General features: G+C 43.5%; 1 protein-coding gene across 5 annotated transcripts in view; it reads right to left on the bottom strand.

The window, feature by feature from the left end:
• jph2 (junctophilin 2) overlaps positions 1-15,088 on the bottom strand; it is a 184,639-nt gene that overhangs the window by 158,794 nt on the left and 10,757 nt on the right. For 3 of the 5 annotated variants that reach the window (XM_038803221.1, XM_038803222.1, XM_038803218.1), the window contains one exon: positions 1,989-2,379. In XM_038803221.1, coding sequence (XP_038659149.1) covers positions 1,989-2,100 — 112 coding nt within the window. In that variant the 5' untranslated portion in view covers positions 2,101-2,379. Of the gene's footprint in view, positions 1-531; positions 623-1,988; positions 2,380-13,608; positions 13,711-15,088 lie in introns of those variants that run through there. The other 2 variants (XM_038803220.1, XM_038803223.1) reach the window with 2 other exon arrangements.

Here is a 15,088-nt window from a genome sequence, read left to right as displayed (position 1 = left end):
TCATAGAATTTACAGTGCAAAAGGAGGCCATTCGGCCCATCGAGTCTGCACCGGCTCTTTGAAAGAGCACCCTACCCAAGGTCCACACCTCCACTCTATCCCCATAACCCAGTAACCCCACCCACACTAAGGGCAATTTTGGACACTAAGGGCAATTTAGCATGGCCAATCCACCTAACCTGCACATCTTTGGACTGTGGGAGGAAACCGGAGCACCCGGAGGAAACCCACGCACACACGGGGAGAATGTGCAGACTCCGCACAGACAGTGACTCAAGTCAGGAATCGAACCTGGTCTTACAGCGACTTAAGCATTTTATACCATGCTGCATAAAATCAAAGAGCAGCAATTACTACTGGTGATTTTAGCTGGCAAATAGTTAATGCATTTTATATCATTGAACATTAATGAAAATGTAATTTGTTTTATAAATCAATGAACAAAATTCAAAATGAAGATTCACCTGGAATTAATTGAAGTAATATTGAACAGTACCATACCAGTAAAGTGCCAGTAATTACATGTCTCACCTGAGAGAACTTTATGGTGGAAAACCTGTTTCACAATCAAATCAGTCTACTAGCAAAAATCAAAATTAAGTTAAAATATCTTGTGGTGAAATGGGTGAAATTATCACCCTGCAAAGGGAGGTTTTGTATATAGCTGTGACAAATATGACACACAATGACATGTGCAAGTTAGGCAGTGTGATTTCTATGATGCAAAAGTATTTTGCAAGGCACTATTACAATATCAGGCTGCCTGTTTGGGTAACAGAAAACTTTACAAGTTAACCTTTGGGGTTTTTATACCCTTTTAATTTCCTTTTCCCTTCCACATGAAAAACAATTCAACCATACTAACCTTTCCCCTATTTACAGAGAATTTACAGTGCAGAAGAAGGCCATTTGGCCCATCGAGTCTGCACCGGCTCTTGGAAAGAGCACCCTACCCAAGGTTGACACCTCCCCCTATCCCCGTAACCCCACCCAACACTGAGGGCAATTTTGGACACTAAGGGCAATTTATCATGGCCAATCCACCTAACCTGCATATCTTTGGACTGTGGGAGGAAACAGGAGCACCCGGAGGAAACCCACGCACACACGGGGAGGATGTGCAGACTCCGCACAGACGGTGACCCAAGCCGGAATTGAAGCTGGGACCCTGGAGCTGTGAAGCGATTGTGCTACCCACAATGCTACCGTGCTGCCTATGTTTGAAAGGAATTTGAATACTGTGTATTATCTTAACATTTTCTCCTTCCTCATCAGTCAAAGGATTGGCAGCTAGAAATTAATGTTATAAATTAGCAACCAGGATCTGAAATAGCAAAATTAATTTAAAAATGTCAAATGCATTGATTTATAATGTTCTGGTAATCATTTCCTTCTGGTAAAAGCTACAATAACTGTGCAACTGTTTGTACTGTAGTAAAGAGTAAATCGATAGAAAGTGAAACCTCAAAGCACAAAGTGCAAGGTCTCTGAGAACAGGGCAGAAGATTGTGGCCGATTTTCCTCTATTTATGAAAATGATGCGTAAAAAAATGTCAATCCCACCTGAATGCTAATGTTCCAACAGCATACAAACCTCTTGAATAAGTGCATTTTCACCATTATTTGTCAGCCCTCCATTAGTTCAGGGCACTGGAAATTATTTACAGGGGTGAAAAATTGCAATTTTTTAAAATGCAAAGCAACCAGGGAAAATGAATGGGGTTGTCCAAATGGGTGGGGTGACAGTAAGCTGGCATTTAAAATTGTGAACTTGAGAACAGCTCAAAAGTCATTGGAACTCATGAGGTTCCACCAAGTCAGGCAAACAGAGGATTAAGATGTGGCACCCGAATCTGAAGGGACAGTAAGCTTTCTTCAGGCTTGAGGCTGCAGCTGGCTGATTCTGATACCTGGTAGCGAAAGTTGTCCTTTTGACAGATGTTACAACTTTCTAGTTAGCGTTTTCTTGACTCTATGAAGCCACTTACCCACAGTTGTTGTCAGGTAATTTTGACAATGTTCTGCCTGATGCGGCATATCAGGTTTTGCTGGCTGGTGTTCATGCTGGCATCTCTTCTTTTGTGCAGTAAAACATAACATGATTTGATTTGGGTACTACTGAAGAACATTCCAGCATAACAGTTAATCAGGCCTGCACACACATCCGTCATTTGAGTTTGCAGTCACAACTTAGTTTGAGAATTGGAGTCTCCACATGCACTAATTATACTGAGTTCTGGCCATCTTTATCTGCAAATGCTGTTGAACTAATGATAGTGAACAGGCATCACTTGTCCACCTGGTCCAAGTTAATTTTGATGATTTGTTTTCTTCCCAACGCTTTTAATAGTAGAATTCCCACTGGTGTTAGTAACTGTGCTGTGAACAAACAAAAAAAGATTTTCACAAGACTTTTGAACAATTAAGCGTTGGGAAAACAACAAATTAAAAAGAAACAGGCCACAACTGCTCTCCAGACTGATAAGAGTCTTTTCTATAGCAGGTCACATCCATTTGGCTGCCTTGGTCAGCACTCAGCCATGTTAGGTGGCCAGCTACAAAATGGCTGTTGCTGTAAAGCAGCATTGGCTTGTTATTAATCAATCAAAAATATGTCTGAGACGTTAGAACAATGCTATTATACCAGTTACACACGTTTCAAACGGGAATTTCCTTTATCAGGCCCCTGTTTGCCAGAAATGGACAGAAATCATGAAGGGGCCAGAAATCTGGCATTATGGGCTAGATTGTCACTACTAAAGTCACTACTAAGGTGGGTGGTTCAAGTTTTTGCTCAGGTGGGTGCGGGTAGGGTGGGGTGAAAGTGTTGTGGGATGGAATTGGGCTCACCAAGATGAACGAGTGCTGAGGATGTCTGGTTCGAAGACATGCCTCAGTTCTCTTGGACTTCATCCCATCTTTTTCAGAAGCTGTTAGGTCCTCTAGGTTCACCCTCACACCCCAACCAACCCATGGCCCCTCATACCCTTCATGCCAACTCAATGCAAACTCCCCTACATATGCACATATCCCTTGGAGAAAAATAGAACTCTCAGAAAATTAATTCAAAATCTTAAAGTATTCTAAAGTGGTTAATACTTTATAAAAGTAAATAAACCTCTATTCCCCATATCAAAGACAGCTAATCTTTTAATAGCCTCTTTAAACTGTCAAACTGTGAACTCAGAGCCCCCTGCTGAAGCAATTGGACATTTTGAAACTAATTCAAGCATTTGTAACAACATAATAACCCTTGGGGAAATGTCAACAAACAACACTATTGAAAATGCACACCGGATGCTAATAAGTTTTGTAACCTGCACCAGGGTGATTTGTCAATCAAAGCAGTCCAAAAGAGGCTTTTTTTAACACTCACTAACCATTGAAACCTTTTATTTAAAGAGTGGAGGATTCAAAAAACTTCCGATCATGACAGTTTTATAGGGATTACCCATCCTTCAAGAGCATGTACATCTACTTCATAAGTTCATGACTTCCAAGAAGGAAAAAACAGTTATAAGAACATAAGAACTAGGAGCAGGGGTAGGCCACCTGGCCCCTCAAGCCTGCTCCGCCATTCAGTAAGATCATGGCTGAAGTTTTTGTGGACTCAGCTCCACTTACTCGCCCGCTCACCATAACACTTAATTCCTTTACTGTTCAAAAATCTAGCTATCTTTTCCTTATCTATCGTAACTATTCCTTTCATAATTCTATATGCTTCTATCAGATCCTTCCTCATTCTTCTAAATTCCAATGAGTAGATTTGTCCCAGTCTGCTCAGTTTTCCCTCATAAGCCAATCCTCTCCAGTCCGAATCAACCTAGTGAATCTCCTCTGCACCCTCCAGTGCCAGTCCATCCTTTCTCAAGTAAGGAGAACAAAACTGTACACAGTACTCCAGATATGGCCTCAGCAGCACCCTATACAGCTGCAACATAACATCCATATTTTTAAACTCGATCCCTCTAGCAAAGAAGAACAAAATTCCATTTCCTTCTTAATTATCTGCTGCACCTGAAAATCAACATTTCGCAATTCATGCACAAGAACGCCCATGTCCCTCTGTACAGCAGCATGCTGCAATTTTTTACCATTTAAATAATAGTCCATTTTGCTGTTATTCCTTCTAAAATGGATGACCTCACATTGTACTCCATCTTTCAGACTTTTGCCCAGTCGCTTAAAATATCTACATCCTCTCTGCAGTCTTTCAGTGTCCTTGTAGTAACGTTTTCTGGGACTGAATATTGAGCTGGCTCCTCCCTCTTAGTTACAGCTCAGCTAAACACATAGACCTGTAGAGACAGCAACTCTGGTAAGATAGCTTTATTTTCCAAGCTTGGACAACGTACGAGGGAGAGTGATTTGGATAAGCACACAAACCACTCTGCTTTACATTGCTTTAGGTTCAACAGTAACACAATTTCCAAAAATCAGTAGCCCACCCCAGTTGGACTTGACCCAACCCTTGTAGCTGTCAATTTTACCTTGACCAATTAATTTTACTTTAGGCAGCATGATGACTGCGTGATCAGCTCATGATTTAGCCCCATCCTGTTCCCAGGCCATCTGTTATTTTTCAAGTTAGCTAGCTTAAATTCCATCATACATTGCGGTCATTACTATTAGCAGGAGTTTAAATGCTTGTTATTGCTATGTTCTAAGAATACATGTGTAATGGTGAATAATGATTACTTGGTATATTTTCTATGATTAGTTCCAATCCTCAAGCAACTAACTTATGTAGAGCTATTCTAGTGCTGTCCTAGCTATCAGGTTTTAAGGGGTCTCATCTGAGAACCGCCTGCCCCTTCAGTCCTCTACACACTTTACTCTACCACTCATCTTAATGTCATCTGCGAACGTTGACACATTACACTTGGTCCCCAACTCCAAATCATCTAGGCAAAATTTAAACAATTGTGGTCCCAAGACTGATCACTGCGACACACCCATTTATCCCCACTCTTTGCTTTCTGTTAGTTAACCAATCTTCTATCCATGCTAATGCATTATCCGTAACACCGTGCACCCTGATCTTATGCAACAGCTTTTTGTGCAGCACCTTGTTGAATGACCACTGGAAATCTAGATACGCCACATCCACAGGTTCCCCATTGTCCACTGCACTTGTAATGTCCTCAAAAAATTACAATAAATTAGTTAAACATGACCTGCCTTTCGTGAACCCATGCTGCATTTGCCCAATGGGACAATCTCTATCCAGATGTCTCGCTATATCTCCCTTGATGATAGATTCAAATATTTTCCCACTACAGAAGTAAAGCTAACCATTCTCGTCTTTTGTCTACTTCCTTTTTGAAACAGTGGCATCACATTTGCTGTTTTCCAATCTGCCAGAACTGCCCCAGAGTCCAGCGAATTTTGGTAAATTATCACGAGCGCAACTGCTATTTCCCCTGCCATCTCTTTTAGTACCCTGGGATACACTCCATCAGGGCCAGGAGACTTATCTACCTTTAGCCCCATTAGCTTGCCCAACACTACCTCCTGAGTGACAATGATCATTTTTAGATCCTCACCTGCCATCAATTATTGGCATGTTATTTGTGTCTTCTGCTGTGAAGACCGACACAAAATACCTGTTCAATGCCTCGGCCATTTCTTCATTTCCCATTGTTAAATCCCCCTTCTCATCCTCGAAAGGATTAATGTTTACCTTAGCCACTCTTTTTCATTTTATATATTTGTTGAAATGTTTGCTATCTATTTTTATATTCTGAGCTAATGTACTCTCATAATGTATCTTACCTTTTTTTATAGCTTTTTTTGTGGCTTTCTGTTGAATTTAAAGATTTCCCAATCCTCTAGTTTCCCACTAAGCTTTACCAGTTTGGACCATAATTTTTATTTCCCTATTTTACTGGCGTTCTATTTTGAAGTATACAAGGGCAGTATTCTTTTTTCTATTCATTCATGGGATATGGGCATCATTGGCTAGTCTAGCATTTATTGCCCATCACTAATTGCACATGTTCAGAAGACATTTCGGAATCAAGCACATTGTTGTGGATCTGGAGTCACATATAGGGTAGACCAGATAAGGATGATAGATTTCCTTCCCTAAAGGACATTCGTGTGCTGGATGAGTTTATACGACAATCGGCACTGGATGTTTTAATTCCAGATTTTATTGAATTAAAATTTCATCATCTACCATGGTAGGATTTGAAGCCAGGTCCCCAGAGCATTACCCTGGGTCTCTGGATTACTAGTCCACTGACAAAACCACTGCCATCCCTTATTTCCCCGTGTTACTGTTTTTCCTTTTGGGTCCCACACTGTGGGTTGAGGCCCTTGTAACAGACAAAATGGGGTCTATTTTAACTTGCCCCTTTACTCTTCTGGCAAAATTTGGAAATGTCGCAAAAGGGGGCAGAGGGACCTCCACATCCAGATCCCACATGATCTTTTTAAAGGTCTCTGGAGTATTCTTGGCTCTTATGTGCCTCTCCTCCAGTTGCCTGTCCCTAATGCACTGGGGACTGCTACGCCCAGGATGTTACTAGGAAAATATGTCCCATTCATGTTGAAACATGTATGCAATACACATCATGACACAAGATTCAAAAGCTCTTAATTATCCCTGAGTGATAGAGAACTCGCTTGAGAGGGCCAAGTCTTGACAGTATTAGCAGATGAATGAGTTTCCAACAAAGATTTGAAACATTACAGTGCATTTATACAGTTAACAGTCTTCTGTAAAGTTGATGTAAAAGGTAGACATAAGTGAGCAACTGAAAGCTAGGGTTATGCAGAGTAAATGCTGTGTCTTTCTGAAATTGGAAACATAAGGCAAGACGAAAAAAGATAACTTTACAAATTTTGAATGGCAAAATAAACAAGAGTAGCATCCCTCAAGCTATAAACTTCTAACAACAAACAAGCGACCTGTTCCAGGAATAACTATCTACGGAAACAGCCACAAGTGCACCATTCAGTGCAGGAAGAGAATAGGAATTAGAACCACAACCGTTGAGGTGACTTTTCATCTTTAATATCTATTACAGAGCTTCATATGTCAAGAATGAATGCATTTTATGAATTCAGGCACTTAGAATGAAAGAATGGTTACAGAAAGGAATGTCATTTGGTCCATCGTGTCCATGATGGCTGTCTACAAGAGCCACTCATTTAATCCCAGTCCCAGCCCTTTCCTTGCAACAACTTGTTTTCTCTTCAGTTGATAATAGAATCCTTTTGTAAAATCTTCAGTTGTATGTGCCTCAATCAACCACATTGTCAAGCAATACATTCCTTACCATAACCACTCGCTGCAAAAAAATATTTTTCCTCATGTTGCCATTGGTTCTTTTACCAACCACCTTAAATTGGTGTCGTCTGGTTTTTGACTGTTCCAGCAATAGTTACAGTTTCACTCTGTCTACTCAGTCAAAACCCCTCATGATTTTAGACAATTTTTTCAAATATTCTCTGAACCTTATCTTCTTGAAGAAGAACAACCCAGCTTCTTCAACCTATCCTCAGAACAGAAGTCCCTGATGCCAGAAACCATTCTCATGAATCTTCTCTGCATCATTGTAAAGGTGTGATCCCAGAACTGGATACAATATTCCAGTTGAAGACAAACCAGAGTTTTATAAATCTGATTCACTTCTTTTCTTTGTACTCTCTGCTTCTATTTATAAATAAGATCCCAGATTACCTTTCAACTATTTTCTCAACATTGCATGCCACCTTCAGTTATTTATGCACAAGTTTCTCTGTTTCCCCTTTAAAATTGTGCCCTTTACTTTCTATTGCCTCTCCTCATTCTGCCTACCAAAATGCACCACTTCTCATTTCTCTGCATTAAACTTCATCTACCATACGTTCACCTATTCCACCAGCCCATTTGTGTCCTCTTAAAGCCTCACAGTTCACAATACTTCTAATTTATGTGTCATCTGCGAACAGGCGCCGGAATGTGGCGACTACGGGCTTTTCACAGTAACGTCATTTGAAGCCTATTTGTGACAATAAGCGATTTTCATTCATTTCATTTCATTTTGAAATTGTATCCTGTTCAACCAAGTCTTGGTAATTAATATATGCCAAAGAAAAGCAGTGATTATGCATTGATTACATCTGCAAAGACTACAACAGTACACCCTGTGGAGCTGGAGGATATCCCTGACAGAAACCTCTGAATCTCAACATTTACCGACACACATGTGGATGCCAGAAGTTGCTGGCAGTTTTATAGTGATGACCACAGACACTGACAGTTTTGCTGTTGTCATGATTGTGAATTTCAGGCCAACGTCTTTCTGCTCTTTTCTGTAGAAGAATGGAAAACAACCTAATTGGAACAATTACACTTTAAAAACCAATGTTTGGATCGACGAGGTATCCATAACATTAATTCCCCTCCCCTGCTGGGAACTCAAGGTAGCAGTTTAACAGCAAAGTCAGCATGCAAAGTTCCTGTCCACATGAAACTCGGTTCTCAGTGCGTCCTGCACTAAAAACCCTGTTAAAGAGTACCCACCACTCTACAAGAGGGAGGCAGCCCAATCTCTTTGAATGATCTCTCTGCCAGAATGCCATGATAGGCCTGGTGACCTCCAAACTAGAACTAGTGGACACAGTTTAAAAAGGGTCTCCCATTTAAGAGGGAGATAAGAATCCTTTTTCCCCTCAGAAACTTGTGAATCTTTGGAACTCTCTTTCCCAGAGAGAGGTGGAGGCTTTTAAACAGAGGTAGATAGATTATTGACTGACAAGGATATCAAAAGTTAACAAGGGTGGACAGAATGTGGAGTTGAGGTCATAATCAGATCAGCTATGGATTGGATTGGATTGGATATGTTTATTGTCACGTGTAGCGAGGTACAGTGAAAAGTATTTATCTGCGAGCAGCTCAACAGATCATTAAGTACATGGGAAGAAAAGGGAATAAAAGAAAATACATAATAGGGCAACACAAGGTATACAATGTAACTACATAAGCACTGGCATCGGATGAAGCATACAGGGTGCAGTGTTAATGAGATCAGTCCATAAGAGGGTCATTTAGGAGTCTGGTAACAGCGGGGAAGAAGCTGTTTTTGAGTCTGTTCGTGCATGTTCTCAGACTTCTGTATCTCCTGCCCGATGGAAGAAGTTGGAAGAATGAGTAAGCTGGGTGGGAGGGGTCTTTGATTATGCTGCCCGCTTTCCCCAGGCAGCAGGAGGGTGTAGATGGAGTCAATGGATGGGAGGCAGGTATACGCTCTCTGAATTTTCTTGCGGTCCTGGGCCGAGCAGCTGCCATACCAGGCTGTGATGCAGCCAGATAGGATGCTTTCTCTGGTGCATCTGTAAAAGTTGGGAAGGGTTAATGTGGACATGCTGAATTTCCTTAGTGTCCTGAGGAAGTATAGGTGCTGTTGTGCTTTCTTGGTGGTAGCGTCAACGTGGGTGGACCAGGACAGATTTTTGGAGATGTGCACCCCTAGGAATTTGAAACTGCTAACCATCTCCACCTCGGCCTCATTGATGCTGACAGGGCTGTGTACAGTACTTTGCTTCCTGAAGTCAATGACCAGCTCTTTAGTTTTGCTGGCATTGAGGGAGAGATTGTTGTCGCTGCACCACTCTACTAGGTTCTCTATCTCCCTGCTGTATTCTGACTCATTGTTATTTGGGATCCGGCCCACTATGGTTGAATCGTCAGCAAACTTGTAGATGGAGTTGGAACCAAATTTTGCCATGCAGTCGTGTGTGTACAGGGAGTAGAGTAGGGGCTAAGTACGCAGTCTTGCAGTACGCAGTACCCGGTATTGAGGACTATTGTGGAGGAGATGTTGTTCATTCTTACTGATTGTGGTCTGTTGGTCAGAAAATCGAGGCTCCAGTTGCAGAGTGGGGAGCCAAGTCCTAGGTTTTGGCGCTTTGATATGAGCTTGGCTGTGATTATGGTGTTGAAGGCGGAGCTGTAGTCAATAAATATGATCCAATTGAATGATGGCGCAGGCTCGAAGGGTTAAATGTCCCACACCTGCTGCTAATTAGATGTTTGTATGTAAGCTGCCTGGTGCGACACATCAGGCCATTCATTTTATCACACCCCCAAATCTGTTCAGTAGTGAAGAACAAGGCCAGCAGCGCGGGTTCAATTCCCATACCAGCCTTCCCGAACAGTCACCGGAATGTGGCGACTAGGGGCTTTTCACAGTAACTTCATTGAAGCCTACTTGTGACAATAAGCGATTATTTATTTACTTATTTAGTATAAGCTCCTGTGACTCCTCAAGTATGATTGACAGGATTTGGGAGCAATCAGGCAATAATTGCATCTTGTAAATGGTACATACTGCAGACTCTCACAAATGTATTGCCTTCTTTGTTCCAGCAGAAGGTCACAGACAATTCCAGACAGCAGGCTGTCACGGATGGGGAAGAGTTCATCTGCAGACTCTCCCTTCCCTTGTAGAAATAAAGGGTAGGGTAATAATTACAGCTGGCTGGTAATGCTGGAGGAGAGATTTCTTCATGCCTAATTCTCTTTCTCATGATTTGATATCTCCCTCACCACCACATGCTCTGCTTGGTGAATTGTAGATGCTTTCACCAGCCACTTGTCTATCTTTGCTTTCCTTTGCCCTTGTCTTTTATTTCAGATGCTGGAAATGTGGAAGCCCTTTTGTCAGTGCCCAAAAAGTACAACAGCCAATTGTAAAAGGTGCACTGTCATTCAATGTCATCCTTGCAAGCGCCAGTTCAGATATTGGCACCATCCGTACTTTAGAGGATAAGGTAGTCGAAGCGCCTTCATGCTGTGAATCAACAGATACAAGTTCACAGGATCTGTGCAGGGGGTTACGATGGACCACAGGTGCCAGCTCCAAAGAAGTGATCTGAATACTGGTTCTGCTGCAGAGAACTCAACTACTGATTTCAAGGGCCTAGGCTATTGAATAATGCTGATGGGGCAATATCAGGAATTGCACAATACACTGTGCAGCCTTCCAGTGAACTTGCACACAATGTTACAGAGCATGGGTGAGTCCACCTCTAACTTGTTTCAAGATTTCACACGGAGTATGGAGACAATTCTGTCTAATATCCACTTAATGTTTAATTTCATTAAAAACCATTGAGGCTCCCCTAGCATGGAGCCTTTCCATACAGCTCTCACACTGGCTATAGATGTTCTGACTGCTTCCGACTCAGCTTGAAATGTGGAAGCCCTTTTGTCAGTGCCCAAAAAGTCGGAAGCACTCTTATACTGTGGAGTAAAGCATGAAGTCGGAGTTCCAGAAGAGTGCCCCTGCCTCCAAAAGAGATACACTTTCTAACATCCCTCAGAAAGACAGCGTGCCTGGCCTGCCAAACCTACTCTGCATATTGAAAGCCCGGAGAGACTACCCCAGCCCATAACAGATAGTGCAGTCTGCAAGCAAGCCATCAAGACCCAGAGCTGCTTAAAGTTGACCTTCATGACCATCTATGTCCTCAATGAAAGCTCAGAAGCCTTTTGCACCCCAAGCCACAGGCACTGAAAGCTCTTCATAGGAGGACGAGGAAAGGAAGAAACGAGAGATTGGTGCTAAATGTTTGCACAAAGATGATTATTAAAACTATAACATTAATTTGATAAATAAGTTTTATATTCTGGACTTGATATTGGTGTTTCTTTGCAGTGAAGTAAAGGCAGGGCCCATAAGTCTGCACTGAAGGAAGGCAGAGGGAAGTTGTAAGGAGAGTGCTAAGGATTGTGGGCCTGTTATTGAGTGACGAATGGGATGGTTGGCTTAGGTGAAGCTCAATGAGATGGTCCCAGAGCTCTGGCAAGTCAAGGCAACAGTAATCGGTGCTTCTTCTCCTCCTCCTGTACCTCCTGCTCGCCAAGTGACATTAAAGCCTAGTCCCTCATGATAGGACAGTTATGAAGCGGATGATAAATCAAGATACCCGCTCAGAGATGTATTGCGAAGTTCTTCTGGAATGGTTCATGATGAAGAAGCAATGCGTAAGCATGTCAGCCATTTGCTTGATCATGTTTCTGATGGCAGCATGATTCCCATTGTCAGCCTACTCTGGAGCTATGTCCAGGTTCCTGACAAGAGTCATGAACCTTGCCTGGCAGGGATAGTCCTTGTTACCCAGTCACCAGCCTGTAACCTGTTGGCTTGGTTGGACTAAGCCAGTGTGAAGAACTGGTGCAGCGATGAGTCAGAGATGTTGCCAGGATACTGGCTGCAGACTAGGATGATGTACTACCTACATTTGCAAAAACTGGCACCGGCCGTGCTCGAACCCTAACCCGCCAGCTGCGAACAGCGACCCCACAGCCCATCCCCTGGCCACTCCCCACCAGTCCCCCCAGCACTAGCAGAAGCCAACCCATCCCGCCAGCTGCACGGATCCCGGACACATGTGGTGGCGCAGGACACTGTCCACAGCCGGCATGCCAGGTTCTCGACCGCTGGGAATTAAGCCCATCGGGAGCAGAGCATCACGGGTGGGCCAGCCGATGACGCGTCAAAGGCGTTGAAACGGCATGCATCATGATGACGCCGGTTTGGAGAGAGCAGAGTATGGCGGACCGGCATCAAACCCGTGCCGGCCCCGATTTCAGCATTGTAATCCATTCTCTGCCCGATTGCCGATCACGATTTTGGCGTCTGGCTACGGAGAATCCAGCCCACTGTTCTTGGTGAAGCAAAGGCACTCATGGCATTGTTCCGAAGTAAAGTTAATGGACGGAATTTTTTTTTTAAACCAACATATTTTCTCCCGAAACACAGCCAGGTTTTCTGTCCAGATCTTCTGACATTGGTGGATGTTATTTGCGCTGTCACTCTGGCAGGGCTGGGCCTGATAGAGCCTGCAAGCCCAGCTACTCAGAGATTAGGGCGTCATCTTTAAAGATGGTAGCATTGGAGGCATTCTCTCCCCCCCCCCCCCCCCCCCCCCCGCCTCCATGCATTCGGAGATCTCTGCCCCCACCACACATAAAGGGAAGCTCCCGTCCTTCAATGGAGAAGGGTTTGGTCTCTCTCAGTGCTTCCTGGAAGTCCCCCGCCTTGGCTCTCAGCTCCTGGGCCTCCAGCTATCTCCGCATCCCCCAACATTAGGGAGGAACATCACACGAGGCTGGAACGTATTGGGCGTAAAGCCACTTAATAATATTTAAGTGAATTTAAATTTATGAAAGTCAGGTTCACGCCCTATCTGGTGGACGTGGGGTGGGGAGGATGATCTCAAACTGAGATCTCGCCAGCACAAATCCCATTGTGACCCTCTCACGTGATTTAGCAGCCATAATGGGAGTGGCGTCCGCTGCAAATGGACCCAAAAAATCAAGCCCAATGTAGAAGTACTCCGGAATACTGTCCTGTGCACTGCCCTCCTTCCTCCATTAAAGCACCAGTTACTACTTTTTGATATCTTCATTGCTGCCCCCCATTGCCCTACATTCACAAAGCAGCCCTATAAGACCATCCATGACAGCAGCCAAACTATCTGAGTCTGCTAACAGTACAACAACATCAAAATCTTGCTCTGTTTAGACAAAGTGAAATTTCAAGATTGCTAAAAAGACACCAAAGCATTGAAAAGTTACTAGCAGTCTGAAATGATAAACTAGTCTCTAACCTGCAAGTATCGCATGATCCTTTTAAATAGGGCAGGCGGGGGGTCCTTCCTGTCAGTTGGCACATCGCATGTTGAAACAGGTCTTGCAAGAAGCACAGGACCCTAATTTAAATAAATTATTCTGTTGTTCACCTAATTATAACATGTGACACCACCACATAACCAACATCAATATGGCAAGTTAACTATTCTGAGTGATTATAGCAGGAGGTTTACAGTGCTGTGCTGGCCAATTATAACATTGACGTTATTTCAAAAGTGGTTCGATATGCATTACCAATTAGTATTTTATAGAATCACCAATATAAAATAATTCTGGGCAGGAGCCAGGTAATTCAAAAGGAACTGACATACTTCACTAATTAAAAGAAAGGGCTGGATTCTCTGCCATTTTTTAAAAATTCATTTACGGGAGTGAGTGTTGCTGGTTAGGCCAGCATTTATTGCCCATCCCCAGTTGCCCTTCAGAAGGTGGTAGTGAGTTGCCCTTTTAAACTGCTGTAGTCCCTGAAGTGTCGGTACACCCACAGTTCTGTTAGGGAGGGAAATCCAGGATCTTGACCCAGCGACAGTGAAGGAACGGCGATATATATCTGCTGCACTTGTCCTTCCAAATGGTAGTGGTTGTGGGTTTGGAAGGTGCTGCCTAAGGAGCCTTGGCGAGTTCCTGCAGTGCATCTTGTAGATGATACACACGCCTGCCACTGTTCCTCGTGGTGGAGGATTTAAATGTTTGTGGAAGAGAGAGAAATCAAGCGGGCTGCTTTGTCCTGGATGGTGTTGAGCTTCTTGAGTGTTGTGGAGCTGCACTCATCCAGGCAAGTCTTCCATTACACTCCTGACTTGTGCCTTGTAGATGGACAGGCTTTGGGAGGTCAGGAGGTGAGTTATTCGCCATAGGATGTCTAGCCTTTGACTTGCTCTGGTAGCCACAGTATTAATATGCCTTGTTCAGTTCAAACCCTCAGCACTTCCTTCTGCCGTATCCCTCTATACCCATCCTAGCCATGTGTTTGTCAAGATGCCCTTTCAACGCCGGTAATGTATCTCCTTCCACAACCTCCCCTGGCAACGCATTCCAGGCACTCACCACCCTCTGCGTAAAAAACCTGCCTTGCACATCTTCTCTAAACTTTGCCCCACGGACCTTAAAGCTATACCCCCTGCTGACTGATCCCTCCACCCTGGGAAAGAGTGCCTGCCCATCCACTCTATCCATGCCCCTCATAATCTTGTAGATCTCGATCAGGTCACCTCAGCCTCTGTCTTTCTAATGAAAACAGGCCGAGTCTATTCAACCTCTCCACATAGCTAACACCCTCCAGACCAATGTCCTGGTAAACCTCCTCTGCACCCTCTCCAAAGCCTCCACATCCTTCTGGTAGTGTGGCGACCAGAATTGTGCGCAATATTCCAAGTACGGCTTTACCAAGGTTCTACATAACTGTAGCATGACTTGCCAGTTTTTATACTCGATGCC

This window comes from Scyliorhinus canicula, chromosome 7, assembly GCF_902713615.1.
Source record: "Scyliorhinus canicula chromosome 7, sScyCan1.1, whole genome shotgun sequence".
Classification (NCBI taxonomy): Eukaryota; Metazoa; Chordata; class Chondrichthyes; order Carcharhiniformes; family Scyliorhinidae; genus Scyliorhinus; species Scyliorhinus canicula.
The sequence above is the reverse complement of the archived record's forward strand: the minus strand, read 5'-3'. Positions and strand labels throughout refer to the sequence as shown.